Raw genomic sequence first — 21,893 nt, forward strand, 5'->3', positions numbered from 1 at the left:
TTGAGGCCCTTTCGAATTTTATTGATGAGCACCATTGCTCATTCCACTCCTTTGTTTAGGGTTTTCCAAAGGTGGAAATGAAAACCATACAGATCAAATTACAAATTACAAATTCTTTACGTTGACTTCAGTTCTGTCCTAGAATCGACCCTATTTCAAAGTCAGTTTTATGAGTTTGTTTGTAGGGTTTTATTGGTTTTTTCAATGATTTTACTTTTTTATTTTTATTTTTATTTTTGGCTATTTTTAGGGAGTTAGATATAATTTTAATGTATTATTCATATATATATATATATATATATATATAATTGAAAATCGAGTCTGCTATATTTCCAGATTTTTTTGGGGGAAAATATCAGGATTTTTTTTGGGTAGATTTCTCTTTCAATGATTGATAGTGTGCATGTATCAATAATTTTAATGATTGTAACATTGTTTGCAAATTCAAAGTGAACATAATTCAATAGCCCTGCATTATTATCTTGTTTAGAATGTGTGATTATTTATCGGTATTGATTAAAAATATATATCCATTGAAAGTTAAAAAAATTATAATACGAAGAACTTCTGAGTAAGTTCCTATCTAGATTTTCATATTGCACCATAAAGTAGCCTAATTATGTCAACAAATCATATAATAGCATCACAACTTGCATTATGCCAAATTAAATGCCGAAGGGAAATCAAACCTTTGTTCAAGTGACTTACATTTGAAATATAATAATCCCTGTTTACAAATATCAAAATTGATTTGAAAAGTGGCTTCCACATGCACGTTGTTCTTAAGCTGGATGTAGAATATGCAGCTGGGTGACAATTGCTTTATAAAGCCTGAACTCACGGTGTTGTTACTGCTATACAGTCGGAAATATTCCCATGCACACAGTTTTCAGGGAAAAAAAAAAAACTGGGCAAAACTCTTACATCTTTCTCAAATTTAAGGTTGCAAAACATCTATAAATTGACACGTTAATAAGAACCTTTTCGATCAAAAACTTGCAACAGGCATGACTGATCTTCAGAAACAATTCATGGGACAAATATCACAATAGAGTCCCCATCAAACATCAATACCACATCGGCTATGTTAAACGCAAAGCCATTTCTTGAAGAAGAACTCTCTTTTGTGCAGCATTAATCACACCTCCACATTCGGCATTCTCAAGCACCTCTGCCACGACAGATGCAGCATGACCCAGAGGCTCCTCAGCAATCCTCTTCAACATGAAAGCCTTCACCATATTAAACAAAAAAAATTAACCTTCTGTTACAACCCAAAATACATGCATTAGAAAACATTAAATGCATAATAGATGTGCAAATTACAAAGAGTAACGAGAAAAAATGCCAATAAAAGGCCCCTTCATGTTTAATACCTCAATGATGAGCCATAGGGAAGATTAGATTCCATAAGGTGATCGATACGGGCAAAAAATAGATTTTAAGCTTCTATTAGAAACCTTGAAGTTGCGGAAGCATTAGAGCCCTCTACAAAGCTACATTTCACCATAAAAAGAGGAGTTCTATAATTTATCCTATTCTATAGCTGTAGTCTCTGATCTTGTCAGAGTGAGCAACCAATGATCAAATTCAAAAAGGAGATTATCTCTTGCTTTCAATATTTAAGCTAGATGAGGTAGTCTCTGTTACAGTTCCCTCCTGATGAAGCTTTTTAAAGTCACGAGAAAGACATTGAAAACCAATTAACATACAACGCAGTTAATTTAAATTTCTGTGTTTCACTTCCTTGCTGCTTGGAATCACAAAGGATTAGCACTGCCTCGGAAGGCTGCTTCAAATCAGTTGGTTCTCCGCAATAGCGGCTGTGATATTGACTTTCGGTCCTCTTTTTAGGCCTTCTGCACCTGGTGGAATTGCATCCTCCTCTTCTATAGTTATTAGTGGTGACACTCATGCTCCACAATCAGGACTCCAACAGTATATTGTGTCGAAAAAGTCGAATCAACTTCAAAGACAATCCCTATGACTCTAGAGGATATCAATAACTTCAGTCTCCCTAATGCTGCAGTTTACATATTTGTTTCAGCCAAACAAACAGTCTTTTGAAACTTGGAAAATATTATTGGATTGAAATTAGGCCTTGTCTCGTCTCTTGAAGCTTCTTTGTTGTAGAGTTTAATTCTGGAAAAATATAAAATGAAAATCCATAAAAGCCCTTGAGTTTTAAAAGTTGCAAGATTTATCATGATTCTGTGATACTCTTAACATTTATCCAGCTACTTGTTCTAAATTCAATCCTAGTAATGACTGAAGTTCTTGACCTCCGTTTTTGTTTTCAGTGGAAAAGAGACCCAAATCTCAGCTGAAGTCAATGGTAAAATCACATGCATAGTAGAACGCTGCAACAATAGGGCAATGATTGAGACTCAAAAGGTATTTGAGCGAAGGGAGTTTTGAAGGAGATACTCCTTGGTTATTTTGGGAACTAGCCCATGAAATACTGGAATACCTTCTTCAGATGTCTAAAGTGTAGAACCTACGAATATAATGCTGCTGCCTTTCCATCAAGGTAGTTAAGACTCACATCCAACCATTGTCTAGCATGAGGTAAGTAGAGCTGAGGAAACAGATTTTATTTGAAAGAAGAAAAAAGATAAAGAAAGCTTCCAAAAAGGGAAATGAAGTGAAAAGAAATCAAGATTGAAGTAGATAAAAAGCATTGTTTTTTGAACACCAGCATTAAATCTACAGGAATATGAACTCAAAGACTCTTCATCCAAATAACAAAGAACATAATGAGCCTATCAGTCTCAAGGAAATGGTGACTGGTAAGCAGGCATCAGAAAAAATAGATTGGTAAAAGAAATTGACTTGTCATGACTGATACTTACCTAGAGCTTCTCTTCAACATTGTGATCAGATTAATCTCTACTCCTCGACAGGCAAATGCTAAAATTTAATTTAGAAAATGTAGTCCAATAGGTAAGGATGATACTATGTTAATCTGAGTTGTCTCATGCCTGAAAAAAACTGTAAAGTTTTATTATGCTGTGGTCTTGATTGGTGTAAATCTCAATTTTTGTAAGTCTTGATAATGCAGACATTAAATTACAGTGATACTGTAATTCTTAGTCCTTGATGTTTATTGATGAATTAAATAATGTATTGAAAAGAATATATCTCTGGCTGTTATGTTTTATGATATGCGATGTGAGAGTATGATTTCCACTGTGATTGATCTACTTCACACCGCAGATCATAATATATATATAAGTGTGTATAAATGAGAAGACACGGTGAAAGGTCGTGTACCAATATAACCTAACAGACACAATGTATAACATGAGTCGAGTCACGATGGTTTGTAACCGACAGCAAACAATAGTTAATCTTCCTTTAACAAAGCTTCCACTCACGGTGGTAAGCATGCACTACGAATATAATCTGCCAATCATTTCGTGAGCATTATGTGCTATCGGCAGTATATAATAATAAGGTCTTACGTGCATCATGTGCTATCAGCAGTATAAACTAATTACATTATATAAATGCTTAATCTAATCTTGAGTATATATGTGTATATATCATTATTACTATCATCATCATATATATATATATATATATATATATGAAAGGTCGTGTACCAATATAACCTAACAGACACAATGTATAACATGAGTCGAGTCACGATGGTTTGTAACCAACAGCAAACAATAGTTAATCTTCCTTTAACAAAGCTTCCACTCACGGTGGTAAGCATGCACTACGAATATAATCTGCCAATCATTTCGTGAGCATTATGTGCTATCGGCAGTATATAATAATAAGGTCTTACGTGCATCATGTGCTATCAGCAGTATAAACTAATTACATTATATAAATGCTTAATCTAATCTTGAGTATATATGTGTATATATCATTATTACTATCATCATATACATATATATATATATATATATATATGTATGTATGTATGTATATGTATGTATGTATATATATGTATATATATAGATATATATATATATATGTCTCATTATTACTATCATCATATATTCATATATATATATATATATATATATATATGTATGTATGTATGTGTGTGTGTGTGTGTGTGTGTGTACAATTACTGTAATCAGTTATGCAAGATTTATTTGAGGATAGTCATAAGAAAATACAGATTCAATTTTCTAACATTCTTAACAAAAACCTACTAGTAGATAACTTACAAATCATAGCTTAGAGTGATGAGTCCAGCTCCATCACTTACCTAATCCTCATAACTTTTCTTCCCTGGGAAGTTAATGACCTTAAACGTACTTTGCAATAGAATAAGCTTGAATACTACCTATTTTACGCTGCTCTCTGCTTGAAATGGCAAACTCTGTGGAATGAAATTTCATCATTACTGAAGGCTACCAGCTTGCAGGTACAAAAGGTAAAAGTTTACAGAGAGCCATGTACTTCAATGCTTCATACATCCCTCACAGAACATAATTGATTCTCACGGTTACCTTATCATTCTAGCAAAACTCCCATCGTTGTAGGACTTACCAGCAAAGGCAGGATGTGCCCTAGGAGAATCTGCAAGATGAAAATCAAAGTTATTAGTAAAAGGCAGTCTGGTGTCTAATTCATGCGAAGTGCAAAGATTCAAAGCCAGCTGCGGCACCACAGAATGCTGCTTCCACAAATTAATTTCAGCCTTTGGCTTTTGATTACTACTTTCCATTATCAGAGGTCCTAAGAAAAACAACAAAGGTAAAATCTTTGTATCATCCATTTCAGGACTACATCTTTCTTCCAATTTACATTAATCTCCCCCACACACATTTGCCTGTACATCAGACTCACGATCAGAAGCAAACCATTTCATCTGCCCAAACGAAGAAGGATTCTTTACACCAGCCTCTAGAGACTCACAAAATGCCGTCTCTGAAACTTTTTTGCCAGTGAAGCAGCTTTTCAGCTTGGAAAACTTGTGCTGTGAGAATATGTCAATTCTAGTGTTTTCTTTTATGATAGCATCAAGGGTCAATCCTAAGACTTTCTTTGTCTGTGATTCTCCTTGCAGCCTTCTTCTTCTTCACCTGTCTGAAGCATTACACCTTGGATCCTGAGGTTCAAACCTGTGGTCATTCTTCCTTTTGATGGTTTCCCAAGGAATTAAAGAAATCAGAGATTTGATGCTACCTCATCCATCAGTCCTACAGTAAAAGTCTCTGCTTCGACTAAAGGCAACCATCTGATACGCAGATATGATGGACATCCGCTTTGCCATATAGTCCAACATGGGAATAGAACCCACATGTTGCACCACCTTCAAGAAGCCCAATCTCAAATGTAACTTGTTGACACCTTTGAAATTTTCCTTCTAATCTTTCTGGATTATTTTCAAAGAGCCAGCAGACGTTTCCATTTAAATATTCTACGTTAATGCTGTCTGCTTGTACCTATTATTATTAGAATAATATCTATGTTATATCTTGTATATTATTATTTTAATGGTCAATATTGTAATTCTTGTATATATATACAAGAATGTTTCTATTATTGTTATTATTCTTTTATTATTATAATCTTTCTAATAAGAACGATTTATTCATAATAGAAACATTGTCTTTGTAAACTATAGATAATTATCTTCCTCATTCATTTATTCATCTAATTTTTAAACAATTACACGGGTAATATGGTGTTCGATTTTTTTAGGAAGTTTAATAATATTTTTTTAATTATTATTTTCTTAAAAAAATCGGAAATCTCTTGGCTTGCAGCTAGGGTTTATTGTTAGGTTTTTCCTGCATTGCACTTTACCCGTAATTCATGGGTGTCAAACACAAAACATTAAACCTGTCATTTATTTTCTGTATAAAATCCCATCAAAGGCCATTCTCAAAACGCGACCATCTGCAAACACATTTTCCAATTTTTTGTATATGTTTGTGGTTGACTAAGACTAGGTTTTTGTTTGCAGAGGATTTCACTACAAATATAGATGCCTGCTGCAATTTTTCCTCTTCAACTTGACGTTTTTTCACTCTATTAGCCATTTCTTTTTCGTGCAGCACCCTTTCTCTGCAAGTCGATGCCAATTTTGGTGCCCTTTATTTCTGCTCGTATGTCATCCTCCATTCATGGGATTGTTTTTGACAGCACATCTATTGTTTGCAGACAGATATCTAGGGTTTTCAACAAATTTTGACCGCCTTTATGGTTGACAGTTTCTTCTTCTGGTTGTCTTCTCTACTCTATGAAGCAATCTGCCTTCTTATCTTTTAGAATTTGCAGCCTACTAGGGTTTCTTCCAAAGCCTCTATGTTTTAGTATGTTTCAAATTTTGAAGGCAGATTCATGTTAGGTTTTTCAAGATCTTTTCTAGGTTTCTCTTGAAATTTTTTGGGTTTTCCAAAAATTTTGCACTAGAATCTATGCCGGAAAATTTCCTATTCACCCTCAAACTCAGTGCCTATTTTCTGCCTCAGTCTTGTTCAAAACACGATTTTCACATGTTGAGCTTATTCTACCTTGATATCTATGCCGCCATTCAGTCAACCACTTTTGATCTCATACTTTTAAAATGGCATCTGTGAAAAATATTCTGCTCGAGAGAAGTCAGAAATTCAATATCTGAAACTATAATACTTGGAAGCGGCATTTGCTAACGATCTTTGAATAAAAATTTCTTGATAAAATTGTTTTAGGCAAGATTGGTTGTCCTACAAATGAAGGTAAGGTGCAAGATAAATTTGATGAGGAAAATCGAGAAGTTGTAATGCTCGTCGAACTTTTTGTCATGAATAATCAGGTACCACAGGTTCCTTCTAGCAATACAATTGTAAAAATTTGGTGCCACCTAAAAGGTTTGCATGAAACCTCTAATAAAAGTCAAGCATTATTAAAGAACATGCTCTTCACAAACATGATGGATGAGTGGGTGTCTCTACAAGACCATCTCAATAAAATCAAGGACATTCGAGATAAGTTGGAAGCAATCAAATGCAAAATGGAAGAATCCTGGTGGTAATCATTGTGAAAAGTCTTAATTGTCTTCTTATGAGCACTTTTTTGAAACTATCAATATTTCTTTGATTCGTGCTAGTGTGACATTTGCCGACGTTTGCATCATGCTTTTACAAGTTAATTGCAAAATACAATTTGGTAGTGGTACTACTTCATCTTCCAAAGAACAAGCTTTCTCAACTAACTCTCTATTTTCTCAGTGTTCTCTGTAAAATCCTTTTGCTCAATCATCAGAAGGTCTAAAGAAGAAAAAAATTCAATGCAACTCCTACCATAAGTTTGGTCATAAAAAGTTGGAGTGCTGTAAATGCTTAGCTGCATAAGTCAAGCAATTTGGTTTACAGACTAAAACACTTGTAGCAGAGCACACTGAGTAGAATGAGTCTACCTTTTACACCTTCATGGCTAAAAGACCTATAGATCATGTATAATCTTCTACCTAGTGTATTAATTCAGGTGCCTCCTGCCATTTCACTTGTCGCCAAGATCAGTACACATATTTTTAGCCATTTTTCGATTCAGTTATTTTGGGAGGAGAGGAAGAGTATATCATTGCTGGAACGAGCAATATATAGATTTAGTCTGGAGGGAAGAAATTGAGTTTCCTTGATGTTTAATGTTCCAAGAATGGAACTCAACCTTCTCTCAATTCACCCTTCTTGGGACTCACCCTCAATTCACCCTAATTCCCAATTTAAAGTTTATTTATATAAATATTGTAGATGTCTTATGAAAACCTTTACAATTCAAAATATACGAAGTTTATTTCCTTATACAATATGTTCACCCAAAATTAGACAAGTCTTGTATGTGTCGATTAGGGTATTAAATTCTTAAATCCTGGCATTATGTTGTTCTGCTCTTCCATCATATCCTCTTGCCCTTTCTCAACTTGTTTAAATATATCTCCAATACTTGAAAGATCATGCCTCTTCCATAGGTTATTTATTGAAACTATATACATTGATTAGTACATGAAGTAGTAATATTATAATAGATCTATGAATGGAACTCAACCTTCTCTCAGTTAGTTGCAATTATGTGACATTATCCTCAACTAGATCGGTTCACAAATTTAAACCATTCTTAGATTCATTTATTTTGGGAGGGAAAAGTATATTATTGTTGGCATAACGGGCAATATATAGATTCAATCAAGAGGGAGGAAATTGGTTTTCCTTGATGTTTAATATGTTCCAGGAATGGAATTCAACCTTCTCTCACTTAGTCACATTCTGAGACATTCTGCTCAACTAGACTAAGTCTACAAGTGTCGTGGGTCTTGAGGATCATGGTCTATTCAGACTTGTTGACTATGGTGATTCACAAGAGCTTGCTATGGCAGCCCAAAGCTCCTTTGTTAGTACACTCTAGCATCAATGATGTGGGCACTTAACTGTGCACTATCTTTCTCATACTGTTCAAGAAGATTTTATCATTGGACTGTGTTGAGTTTTAGGATCACTACAAAAGTAATAACACTGCCTTTGTAGTATGTGTATTTGAAATGCAGCAATCTTCCTTGCATTTATATTGGGAATGAGGCAAGGAGAAAGACATGTCCCTTCTATTTATTATGGTGAGATTTATATAATAATAATTGATTATACACACACACATATCATAAGATAGATATCTTCAATATTTTAGTCTCCTAGGATTTATCTGATAGAAGCTACAAAACATCAACAGATTGTTAGAGATTCAAATCTAGAACCTTAATGTTTGCAGGCGTGATAGGTTGAGAAGCAATATCACACTTCGTTTTCAAATGTCGACTCTTAGAGAGTTTCTAAGGTATTACAACTGGTCCATGTTGATATCTGTGGACCTATGACTACAACTTTTATTACTGGGTCCAGGTATTTTCTTACTTTTTAGCAATGATTTCAATTCTAAAATGAGGGTTTATCTCCTTCATAGAAATCAAAGGTACTTGTTTTGTTTCAAAAGTTCTAAGCATTTGTAGAAAGAGAATTTACTCAATATATTGTTACACCTAGAACTTACAATGTAGGAGAATTCCATTCCTCTGCGTTCTCCGATTTTTGTGAACATGGCATTAAGCGCCAATATTAACATCGTAAACCTCTCAGCGAGATGGTGTTGTTGAGTGGGGATATCACTTAAATAGCTCAGTCTATGCTTGAACAAAGCAGTGTTCCAATGCAATTTTGGGCTGAAGCAGTCAACATTGTTATCTATCTTCTCAATTGCTCTCCTGTACTAGTTGTCAAGAAACAAAGTTTGGAAGAGGCCTAGTTAGGGGCCGTAAGCCCAAAATCAGTCATCTCTTGGATGCCAAATGATAGAAACTCATGCTAACTGGCTATAGTGATAATCACAAAGCCTATCGACTGGTGGATCTCAAGATAAATCATCTCATCTTCGATCATGATGTAGTGTTTGACAAGGAGCAAGGGCCATTTCAGCTCTCCTCTAGTTATAGATTCAAAGGATCAACCTCTTAAAGCTCAAGAATTAGGTGTCCCTCTTCCATTAGGTTCACCAAATGAGTAGGATCCAATTGTTCCAATTCTTGCATCTCCACTAGCCTTCTCTTGTAGGATCATCCAAACATGCATCTACTCCACAAATTTTCCTTAGGATTCATCTGATCTTCTAATTGGTGAACTTGTCAAGAAACAAAGTTTGGAAGAGGCCTAGTTAGGGGCCGTAAGCCAAAAATCAGTCATCTCTTGGATGCCAAAACTCATGTTAACTGGCTATAGTGATAATCACAAAGCCTATAGACTAGTGGATCTCAAGACAAATCATCTCATCTTCGGTCATGATGTAGTCTTTGACAAGGAGCAAGGGCCCTTTCAGCTCTCTCCTCTAGTTATAGATTCAAAGGATCAACCTCTTAAGGCTCGAGAATTAGGTGTCCCTCTTCCATTAGGTTCACCAAATGAGTAGGATCCAATTGTTCCAATTCTTGCATCTCCACTAGCCTTCTCTTGTAGGATCATCCAGACATGCATCCACTCCACAAATTTTCCTTAGGATTCATCTGATCTTATTGTACCTCCTACTATTGATGTTGGCACTTCTACTCTCCACATCAAATGGTATGCTAAGATGATTGGTGATATTCACAATGATGAGCTTGTTGAGGGTATAACTACTTGAAACATTTTTGCTCTCACAGATGACATTCACAAAATGTACGAGCCTCAAACATACATAGAGGCAAAAGGGATACCTGAGTAGGAAGAAGCTATGAAAAGTGAGCATCATATTCTATTAAAACATAACACTTGGGCACTGTGAAATCTTCCTTCAAGAAAGAAACCCATCGGATGCAAGTGGGTCTACAAAGTTAAATACAAGATAGATGATACTTTTGAGGTATAAGGCTTGTCATGTTGCCAAAGGCTTCTCTTAGCATTAAGGAATTGATTATGAGGAGACTTTTACTCTAGCAACAAAGATGAGCACCATCAAATAAGTCCTCACCATGGTAGATCAGTATGACTAGAAAGTCCATCAAATGGACATAAAGAGTGTCATCATGAAAGATGAGTTACAAGAAGAGGTTTACATGATGCAACCTCCTAGATTCAAGGTTTTCGATAAATAACACCAAGTACTCAAACTAGTGAAAGGACTATATGGCCTCAAACAACTCCTCAAGCATGGAACATGAAAGTTGGTAAGTACCTCACATATTAGGGTTTTTGGAGGAGTTCAAATTTGTATGTCAAAACTACTACCCTTGATATCATCCTCTTGGTTATATACGTTAGTGATTTGATAATCACTAGTAGTTTGACATCTTTGATTTAACAAATCAAATAGAATTTATGCTAGTCTTTTGACATGAACAACCTTGGGCTTCTCCACTATTGCCTAGCTATTAAGGATTGGCAGCACTCTCATGGCATCTCATCTCATAGCCTAAGCATGTAAGGACTTTGCTAGACGAATTTAAGATGCAAGACTGCAAACCTACATCTACACGTATGGAATTTGGTTTGAAGTTGTTGGCTGAATCTAGTTCTCTTGTTGAGAATGAATCTGCAATCAAGCAACTAGTGGGCAATTTGATCTATCTCACCACCACTAGACCTGATCTCATTTTTGCAATAAGTTGCATATCACGCTTCATGACAACTCCTACTCCAAATCATTGGGTTGTAGCAAAGCGCATCTTGTGCTATGTCATGGGTACTTCAAACTTCAGTGTGCTCTACTGAAGAACCAAAGATCCCAAACTCATTTGTTATACAAATTCAGATTGGAGAGGATCAGATGATGAGTGTATGTCTTCAGTTTAGGCACAAGTGTTATCACTTGGACCAAAAAGAAGCAAAAGATCATATTTCTTTCCTTCATGAACGCAGAATATCGAGGAACAATCAAAGCAAGTTGTGAGGCGGTTTGGCTTTGAAGGATGTTTTCCAAAATCCAAATGTCTCAAGCAAGCCCTTCAACCCTCTTCTATGACAATCAAGGGGTGCTCAAACTTGCCAAAAATCCACTTTTCCAAGAGCGAACGAAGCGTATTGAAATTCATATTCACTTTCATCCGCCAACTAGTTGAAGATAGATTCATGGATTTGCAGTATGTCCCTATAGCAAATAAAACTACAAATGTTCTCACTAAATCCCTCCTCCTAGGAAAAGTTTGTTAAGTTCAAGGGGCTACTTGGTGTATGTTAGTAAACAGATTTGTCCTTCAAAAATGAATATACAAATTGACTCCATATGTGTAGAATGAAGGACAAAGACTACAACAGTTAGTAAGATTATCATTGCATTAATAATCCTCCTCTGAATTGAGATGTACAGCTCACTCTTAAAAGATATTCGATGAATTTAAATAACTGAATATGCCTTTAACCAGAAGACACTAAGGCATATTAACACCGACCCATAAACATGAGATGAACGCAGTTATCAAATTTATAAATTGAATAAAGAGAGAAAGTCCAGCAAACAGCCACAAAACCACTCATTAAGTCTTTCACGTTACAGAGAAAATGAAGGGAAACATATATTTTATCCTGCTGTGAGTTTGCGAACAGATTAGTATACAGACAAATATACACTTGGCATGATAATACATAACTACATTCAAAACATGAAAGTGGTGACCACACGATCAGTTTCAATCCAAGAAATCCATATTCAGACCTCATGATCTGATGTATGAAAATTCATTTTTATGTTAAATACATAACAGAATGACCACTAGATCATCTTGCCCCTACAATTACAATCAAGGTGCTGAAATAAAAATAAATCTCCTCATTTTCCCCCGTTACAATTAGCACAAATGCATTCACCCTTCCTCCTGTAGCCATGCGACTGCCGACACAATGAACAACCCTACCCTTAGCTTCTTGCTGCATATTTATTCTTTTCCTCCCGATAATCTTTTTCAGTTTTTATAACAGATTCTTTTAAATTCCTTTAAAGCATCCCCACTTTAGAGTTTTTAGCAAAACTCTTATCAATACCACCATAGTGTTTTGGTTTCTAGAACTTAACATTATTTTAATATCCTCAGCATTATCAAATGTTATTTAATTTAATCTCTTCGATGGCATGCATATGTGGTTGACATGTGGCCACACTCCATTTAATCAAGACTTTGTATGATGTCAAATTAAAATAATCCGTGTAGGATTATTTCCACTTTGACACTTATACATCATGGAAAAACAACTTATCATGCTTTCCTTTGTAATTTCATTCTCACTAAAACGGAGTTGTCATTTTCGACATATTTTTTGTCAAAATAAGAGGCTTCTGCTGTGCTTGATAGACCTGCACACAAACAATAATAACTTTTGCATACGATATAATTTTGCCAATTGCTCCAGTGAGAATCTGGAAAACTTGCCTCCCAAAAACATATCCAAGATTCAGAAAAACCCAACGGTGGAAATGAAATTTATGCTGCCTGCATTGAGACCCAATTTACTGTTTTTATAAAATCTGTAGTTACAGGTTTCTGCTGTTAAAAATGAACATTCTGAACTTGCATATTCTCAACCTACACATTCTGAATCTTTGAACCTGAATCTGCAAACCTGAACTTTTGAACCATGATGATTTTGAACTGGCTGAAAACTTGAATTGGCTGAACCATTTGAACTGGTTGAACCATGGAAATTGAACCATTGGGCTGCTTGCAACTTCAAACTTGAATCCTCACCAACACTTTGAACTTTGAATCTGAACCATGTGGTTCAAGGTTCAAGTTTAACATGATAACTTGCTGACCTGAAAGTTTGAAGAATAATTCTCAATTGCAGAGCCAACTAAGTTTATGAATTGCTGAACTCTTGAACCTCGAACCTGAACTTGAACTGTTAAGTTAGAAGTTCAAGTTCAACAACTCCTTACAGTGCCGTACCTTTACACATAATGCAAGTTTCACAACATAATTAACATAACTAATAGAAATATTAGGAAAAATGAGTATATTCTTATCTTGGGCTAAATTTTAAAAGTTGGGTGTTGAAGGCATAACAACAGTGTCTTTGACAAATTGAACATTAAGGGAGACAATTAGAATAATATCTCCATGGTATCTTGTTTATTATTATTTTAATGATCAATATTGTAAATCTTGAAAAAAATAGAACGTTTCTATATTGTTATTATTCTTTCATTATTAGAAGGTTTTTAAATAGAAACATCATCATTGCAAACTATAAATGAGCATCTTGCTCTTTCATTTGTTCATCTAATTTTTACCAATTACCTATGTAAAAAAGCCCAGGATCGAATCGGAGCACATTCAAAGTAAAACTGCCCTTGTTGGGGTTTTCTGAAAAAGATCTTTCTCTGCAATCAGTAATTACTAATTACTCTGAGAGTTCTAGCATTTAAAAATGATTTTTCAGAGAGAGTTTGGTCAACTGCAGACCAGGAATATACAAAATCTGAACAGATGATGAGGGTGGATGTGTGTATTGAAATGATGGGTAGGCATTTTGTTTTTCAAATTCTTTCCAGCTGTGATTTCAATGCAAATATGTTCATCATCAACCAGATATAATAACTGTTTGGGTTTTGTGTGAATAATGATTTCAAGTTTTTTTTAGCTAGGAATAAGTTTTTCCCTTCCTAAGAATTTTTCCATGTCATAGGTTTTGTTAAAAAGATAATGATCAGTGTTTCATTCATCATGGCCTGTAGACAGCATCTTTATGGTGAAATTGTCTATGTGTTTTCAAATGTAATTGAATAGGATTCCCATTTACTGTTTATATATTTTAAAATATAATTGCATTCTGAATATGATTTAACATTTCAGCCTTTTCTATATATTTCAAAGGGTTTTAACATCTGTAACACAGATAAGTTTTTATTTTATTTTATTAATTTCCAAAGTTCTCTTGAATATCTTTAAAGGCCCTTCTCTATAACCATTCTTTATTAAACTCACAATCTCATTTCTTCAGAGACCTTTTTTTTGAAGATTTTCCCATGTCAATGAATATTATTTTTCCTTGCTGTAATCTGGATAAAGTCCTAAAAGTTTTGTCACAATGTTTAAAAACTGCAGATAAAAAGCATAATGACGTTTTCAGCATTTGTAAGGGCAGTATATTGGAGCAAATTGTATGATTAAATAAGCAATGCAGTTTGGCAGAGTTTGAATTTTAGATAGATTAGTTTACTGGCTACATAGATGAGATGGTTTCGATGTCTAACAGAACTTCCTTGCAAAATCCATTTTGTGCACATTCTGCATTCATTTCATTTCATTCCTTCACATGACATCTCTGTGAGTTATTCTATCAAACAATTCAGGTGTGTTGTCTATGATTCCAAATTTTGCATGCAGATCTACCAGAGAATTTTCAGAATTTTCAACTATAATATGTAACAAAAATATCCCCATCAATATACTTTCATGGATGTCCATACCCTGTTCCAAAGCTCCCATTTGGGCAAGAGCAAGCAGGATGCAGACAAAAGATTTGGCTTTAGACATGCCAATTGCATTTGTTTAAAATTTTCTAAAACCTTTTACATTCATTTCCTGCAAATCATTTGACCATTGCATTCCATGATACATCTCTTTGAGGAATTCTATCAAGCACTTCATGTGCCTTGTTTATCCTTCCACATTTTGCATACATAGCTACCAAAACATTTCCAGCAATGGTACTTGACAAACTCCCACCTTCATCATGCACTGATGGATGATGTAGAGGAGCTTCCAAGGTGTAAATCTTGAACCACCCAAACAGGGTTTGGGTTTGCTAGTACAGCATGTAAAATACACACACACACACATATGCAGCAAAGAATAATGAATAAAGAGTAGAATGCCAGTGTCATAAAAACAACAGCACTATAAAGTCGTAATCATAGCATTATATTTATTATCAACACCAAAATATTAGAACAATATCAAGTTCAAGTATCATTGTTTTGACTTTCAACAATTAGAACATTATACTAAGTTTCAATCATCTAATGAGTTCTCTAAATCTTCATCTTCGTCTTCTTCTTCTTCATCATCAAAGGCATTAGTTGATTCACAAATAGTGCCAATGTCAATGGGATCAGCTACACTACTAACATTCTGGCTTTCCAAGTTGTCAAATGCTTATTGCTTTTTCAGTATACAAAGAGCTTGATAGTTTGCAATCAACATCCTACAAGAAAAATGTTATATAAGTAGCTCACAACTCCCTTCTCCTATTGAAGATGATGTTTAATATTTAAAATATGATTTATCCTATACAGAGCTTCCAATTAATCCAAGGATCATTATCAGCAATTGGATATAAAGATTTCACTGGAAGAAATCTTGAGGGCTAGTTTAATTTGATGTGATAAATATTTGAAATTCAACAAAAAAATTTGTTTTGTAATGTTAAAGATTTTTATTCAAATTTTTGTAAGAATTGTTTGTACACTAAATTATAGAATGTTTGTTAGTGGTATTGTAGCTGGTTCGTACACGGTCTACCTTGGTTTGACCATGGTTCGACCTAGCTTCGCCCTAGAGGAACCAGCCTACTTGGCTTCAAACCCAAGTAGAACCCAAAAAAGAACCAGGAGTAAGGACCAGTTCGAAGTTCGCCTCGTTTGAAGGGTCAAGGGGAGAATAGGGTAACTATGTATAAATTATATCAATATGCAATTAACGAATAAAGGTTGACATGATGGAGGAGAACAATGTAAAGACCTTACTTAAGTATGCCATCTCATGATGATAATCAAGGACCGTCAGCTAAAAGCAATGTTATGGGACTCTGTGAGTCCAAGGCAGAGTCAACATTTCTGAGGCAAATGGCCTTTGGACTCAAACTCAACTAAGTCTTGGCAGAGTCCACATGGACTTGCCGAGTCCAGAGACTCGCCAAAATCGCCGAGTCCTAAGTTTAGGACTCTCGTCGGCGGCTGAGGCCAAAAAGTGAAAATAAACATTAAAATAAAAAGTTATGTTGCATTTTTTCGGCTTGTATAACATCTATTTGACATAAAAAGGTCATTCCACCCTTTGCTAATGCTTGTGATAGAGAGGAAACAGTTAGAGAAGAGTATTGGGATTTTGAGAGAGAAATTAACAAACCGGTTGGCTCTCCCATATCAATTGTTGATAGTTTGTGCAACTTTGTATAGCTTGCACTTAAGCATTGGGAGGAGCTTAAGGAAGCATTTGGAGGAGGCTTCTACAAACTTACTTACATTTTCATTGTTTGTGCAAATTTGAAGAGGTAAGCATTTCTTTGTATTGTTTTGTAAATTGTTTTACATTCATACTTTTTACTTTCCATTTTGTTTATATTTGTTTGCCTCTACTTCTAGTATCTATTAATTAAATTTATTCTAATTTATCTTGATGACAAACTTGATAAGTAAGAGGGCCCTGAAGTTTAAAAATCTGATTTGATGCTAACTTTTTTCTATTTATAATATATTCATATTGTAGCAGCAAATACATTGACATCATGCCTCAAGGTGAACCTTGTGGAAGTGGAACTAGGGCTGCGTGTAACCCTGATGCAGACCCAACTACAATAGCAAGGGATAGGGCTTGGAAACATGCCATCCTAGGCCACAAAAATGTAGTTGTTACATGTTGGCAATGCCGTGTAATATATAACGGGAGCGGCATAAATAGATTGAAGTGTCACCTAGCACATATACCTAGGCGTGATGCTGAAAAATGCAAAGACGTACCACAGGATGTTTTGCAAGACATGCAAGCTCTTCTAGAGAAAAAAATGGAGAAAAAAAGAATTGAAAAAGAAGCAACAAGAAGAAATGGCACAACTAACCCAACAGGGATCTTCTAGTTTTCACTCTCCATTATCCCCTACTCCACCTACAACTGCTACTGCTTCTACCAGTGTGACCATTGGGCCTCACATTCGTAAGCAAAGATTGACACTTGATTGCATGTGCACAACTATCGCTTGAGAGCATGGGTTGGAACAAGGAGAAGCATGATAATGCAAAATTGGCACTTGGAGACTTCTTCATCTATACCAACATTTCATTCAAAGCAGCAATGTGCTTATTTATTTAAATTTAAATTTATGTCTTACTTCTCTTGCTTTCAAGTTTCAAGAGACAATAATATGCTTATTATGTTTATTTCACTTTGTTTTCAAATTTAATAGTAATAATATAATATACTAATTTGTTTAACTTTAAATTTTATTTAATTTGTTTTACCTCCCCTTATTGGCAAATTGCGATCGATGTTATTACTATTTGTGGTCCGGCATTCAAAGCCCCTAGTGCTAATGAGCTAGAAGGGCCTATTTTGACCCAAAGGGTGGCTAATGTAGAAAGTGCAATCAAGGAGCAGCGTGAGGTGTGGAAGACGAATGGTTGCACCATCATGACTGATGGTTGGACTAATAGGAGTAGAACACTTTTAACTTTCTTGTCTCCTCATCATGTAATTGTAGCAATTAAAAATTTACAAGTAGAACTTGTACTTAAGTGATTAAGTTTATAGATTATGAATTTATGATTGATCATTGATCATTATATTAATTTGTTTCTTTTTCTTCAGGTGCCACTATTTTTTTGAAGTCAGTTGATGCCTCATGGAAAACAAAGAATGTTGAATATCTTTGTGAGGTAATGGATGAAGTGATAAAGGACGTGGGTGAGGAGAATGTGGTTTAGATAGTTACAAATAATGCAACAAATTATGTTGTTGTAAGGAAGCTTCTTATAGAGAGACACCCTCACTTATTTTGGACTCCTTGTGCTGCTCACTGCAATAACCTCATGTTAGAGGATATTGGTAAACTACCTTGGATAAAAACAATTATAGAGCAAGGAAGGAGTGTATGCAAATTCACATATAATCATACATGGGTCCTCATCCTCATGAGGAAATACACTGACCAAAAGGAGTTTTCTCGTCCAGGAGTCACTAGATTTGCAACCAATTTTCCCACATTGCAATCTTTATTTGATTCAAAGGGAGGTTTGAGACGCATGTTTGTAAGTGAGGAGTGGATTGCATCATCAAATGCAAAGACCACTACAAGGACTGATACAGCTGATTGCATTTTTTATGAGGCTTCCTTTTAGAAGTCAATCGCTAATATTGTGAAGGTAATTTTCCTTTTTGTCCTCATTTCAACTTTTTTGTTTATGAAATTATTTTATAAATTATTGTTCATTTTTTAAAAATAAAACTTAAAGCTAATTATTTCTCTTCCAACTTTCATAATGATTGCAGTTGATAAAGTAAATTGTTTTCCTATGAATTGTTGATGGGGAGAAGCCCTCAATGCTATATGAGGGCATGGATAGAGTGAAGGAGGTCATTCGCTCTTTTTTTGCAGGGAATCAAGATAGGTATGGGCCTATATGGGATGTCATTGATAGACGTTAACACAATCTACTCCAGAAACCCATACATGTAGCACCCTACTTCCTTAATCCAACATGCCAATTCAACCCGCATTTCAAGGCTGATAATGAGGTGTGGGGTGGCCTCTATGATGTTGTAGAGAGAATGTCACTTGATTCAAGAGTTGGAACAATTGTAATCTGTGAGATTGCGTTGTTTAAAAAAGCTCAAGGGTACTTATTTGTACAGTTGTGCAAAAAAAATAAGACAGAATTGATGCTTAGTAAAAATCTATGATTCTACATCCTAATTTCTAATTCTATTACCATTTTAATTTGATAAAGTCAAAGTTATTGAATTGATTTAAAATTTTCTTGTTTCAGATGCATGGTGGGAGATGTTTGGCACGAAGGTGTCAAATTTACAGAAGATTGTAATTTGCACTTGAGCCAGGCATCTAGTGCATCAAGATGCAAACGTAATTGAAAATTATTCGAGCATATACACTCAAAGAAGCGCAATAGGTTGGCAATGCAAAAATTGAATGATCTTGTCTTTGTTCACTACAACCTTTGCCTTCACCATAGATAGATCTTAGGCACCGATACATCAATGAATGTATTAGAGAATGTTGATCCACATGTAGAGTGGAACACAGAGATTGCTAATACTGTCTCCAGTGATGAAGACGTGGAGTGGGTTGATCAGGTGGATCAGGAGGCTAAGGCAATAGCGATGGTAGTCGAGGAGGCTAGAGCACGAGGAGATAGAGTGCAAAACCCTGAGGGGAGTGATGGATCCAAGTATGATAATGAGGATTATATGGGTGAGGGTGAGGATAAGTCTGAGGTTCAGCCTCAGATAGAGGGAGAGAGGATGGCTCTACAGTCTTCCATGACTTATCTTAGGCATACTCGTAGGAGGACATAGGCTACTATGAGCCTTATCTTCTATTGTTCTATACTCTAGTTGTTATTTTGATATATGTTTTGAACTTTTGATACCATGGATTTCGTAATCTATGAATATTGTAGACATTTAACACTATAGTTACACTATGTTTATTACTTTAAATTTATAGTGTAATTTGTGTTATTCAACTTTTCCTTCAGAAATTCACTTTTATACTTATGTGATACGTGATCTATGCAAAATTGTGTATGTGTATTAAGTAGCTTCTATTTATCTCAATTATTGTGTATTTGATGTTAAATGACTAAAACATGCATGAAAAAATATTAAAATCCTTAAAAATCTTTGAATTTCATGGTTTTTCAATTTTCCAAGTCCTTGCCGAGTTCGATCACCGAGTCCGAGTCCGAGTTAGATTTTGACTTCCTGAGTTAGAGGCGAGTCCGTGTCTCGTGACAGTAGCTAAAAGACTACACAGGCTAGAGAGGATAAGGTCCTTCTATTTTGCCAAGGTAGAGGATACTTGGAGCACCTCGTCATGTCTCCCAACACAACCCTAGAAGAGAGTGCAAGTAGGAAGAAAGCTGAAAGTTCCCACAAAGTATGGCACCTCATAAAGATGGTTAAGGATCTCAAGAGCATCTCATGATAATGGTTTAGGACCACATGAGACCACAAAGGATAAGGTCTTGTTGGAACTTAGAAGAGGACACTTGGGACCCGTCACCATGTCTTCCATCAAAACCCTCTTTCCAATTGCCTCTATATAATGATTAAAATTTGTTGTGTAGATTCATACGCATATTTCCTAACCCAAGAATTGGATGTATTTCATGAGTTATATCTACATTATGGTTTAATCTGGCTGCAGGTTTCCAATACAGACTTATTTCATGTTATTCTTGAATAAAGGTTTATTGATAGTTGCACGAGCACCCATCTATAACCCCCTAAGATATAGCTCCAATACTAGAGATTTTTCTTGAGACCTATTCAATTGCAGGAGACTTTGAACAGTAGTCTCCTAAAGACTCCCATCATCTCCCACACAAAAGGCATCATTTCCCCACACAAATTTTTAAAAAAGCAAGAAGTTTGACACCAGTGCTGTGATACAATGATTGTCATACTTGCCTAAATATGACATTTTGTTTCTTGAGGTATAGCCAAGAAGGGGCCCTAACTTGGGACCTTGACGTGGATGATCATGGTGTAGAAGTGTAAATGATAGATATAAGATTTCTAATTTTTGCTCTTTGTTTGTGTAGTAGCTTGCTGCTTATCAATTGTGTATTAGCTTGCCGCTTATCAAGCTACTTTCAATATGTAATCAGCTTGAAAATTTGACACAACACAATGATTGCACAGCATTTGTCATTTGTGTACTTATACTTCAACGCTAGTCAATGTTCTTGTTTTTAGTGTTTAATGTTATTGTATTTTCAGAGTTGCTATAAATAACAAGATAATGTTTAAAAAAATTGGCATCTCCAAAATCTACCATCTATTTTTTTTAAAGATTCATACTAGTCCCCTGTCTTGGTGCAACCCTGGCTTTGGATTTGTGATTATAGGGCAAAGTGTAAGGTGATCCAAAAAAGGGACACTACAAAAATGCAGGAAAAAGAGAAAATGTACCACAGTACTAGAATTTCATCAATAATTGTAACCTTCCAGCTAAAAAAGGACATTAGAGCTACAAGCTTAAACCTCCTTCTCAACTCTAGTCAATTTCTCTATAGTTATTTTTTGCTCCTTGATTCATTTTGGGTTTGTGAATTTAGGGCGAGGTGTAAGGTGATCCAAAAAAGGGACACTACAAAAATGCAGAAGAGAAAATGTACCACACTATTAGAATTTCATCAATTTGTAAAGGATTCAGAGCTACAATCTTAAACCTTTTTCTCAACTCTAGTAATTATTCACATGCATTGACTATAAAAAGATGCATCGTGAACTGGAAACTAATCAAGAAATCATATCCCTTGATTTGTACATTTCCACCTTCAATCTGGCTATGATTGGAAGCCCATATTGACTAGAATGAAAAGCCTCACGGTTTTCTTCATTGTGTACCAATCCAATCAGCCCTGCAAACAAGTAAGATACTGCAGTACATTTATAGGTCTGTACACAAACCATAGAGTCCCATACAGGAAAAATGGTTCTTTGGCACATATTTAAATATTTTCCTGTTTGT

The 21,893-nt window shown here is 35.2% G+C and overlaps 1 protein-coding gene and 1 pseudogene across 4 annotated transcripts in view; both read right to left on the reverse strand.

Annotated features, from left to right (window-relative positions):
- Positions 1 to 678: 678 nt before the first annotated feature.
- Positions 679 to 21,893, reverse strand: part of DGK1 (diacylglycerol kinase1) — a 126,438-nt gene continuing 105,223 nt past the window's right edge. For all 4 annotated transcript variants that reach the window (XM_089832685.1, XM_089832683.1, XM_089832684.1 and 1 more), the window contains exon 8: positions 679 to 1,232. In XM_089832685.1, coding sequence (XP_089688811.1) covers positions 1,083 to 1,232 — 150 coding nt within the window. In that variant the 3' untranslated portion in view covers positions 679 to 1,082. The remainder of the gene's footprint in view (positions 1,233 to 21,893) is intronic.
- Positions 4,063 to 5,377, reverse strand: LOC149558448 (uncharacterized; annotated as a pseudogene).

This window comes from Cupressus sempervirens, chromosome 5, assembly GCF_028749045.1.
Source record: "Cupressus sempervirens isolate cs-2001-9-10 chromosome 5, ASM2874904v1, whole genome shotgun sequence".
In the NCBI taxonomy this organism is placed as follows: Eukaryota; Viridiplantae; Streptophyta; class Pinopsida; order Cupressales; family Cupressaceae; genus Cupressus; species Cupressus sempervirens.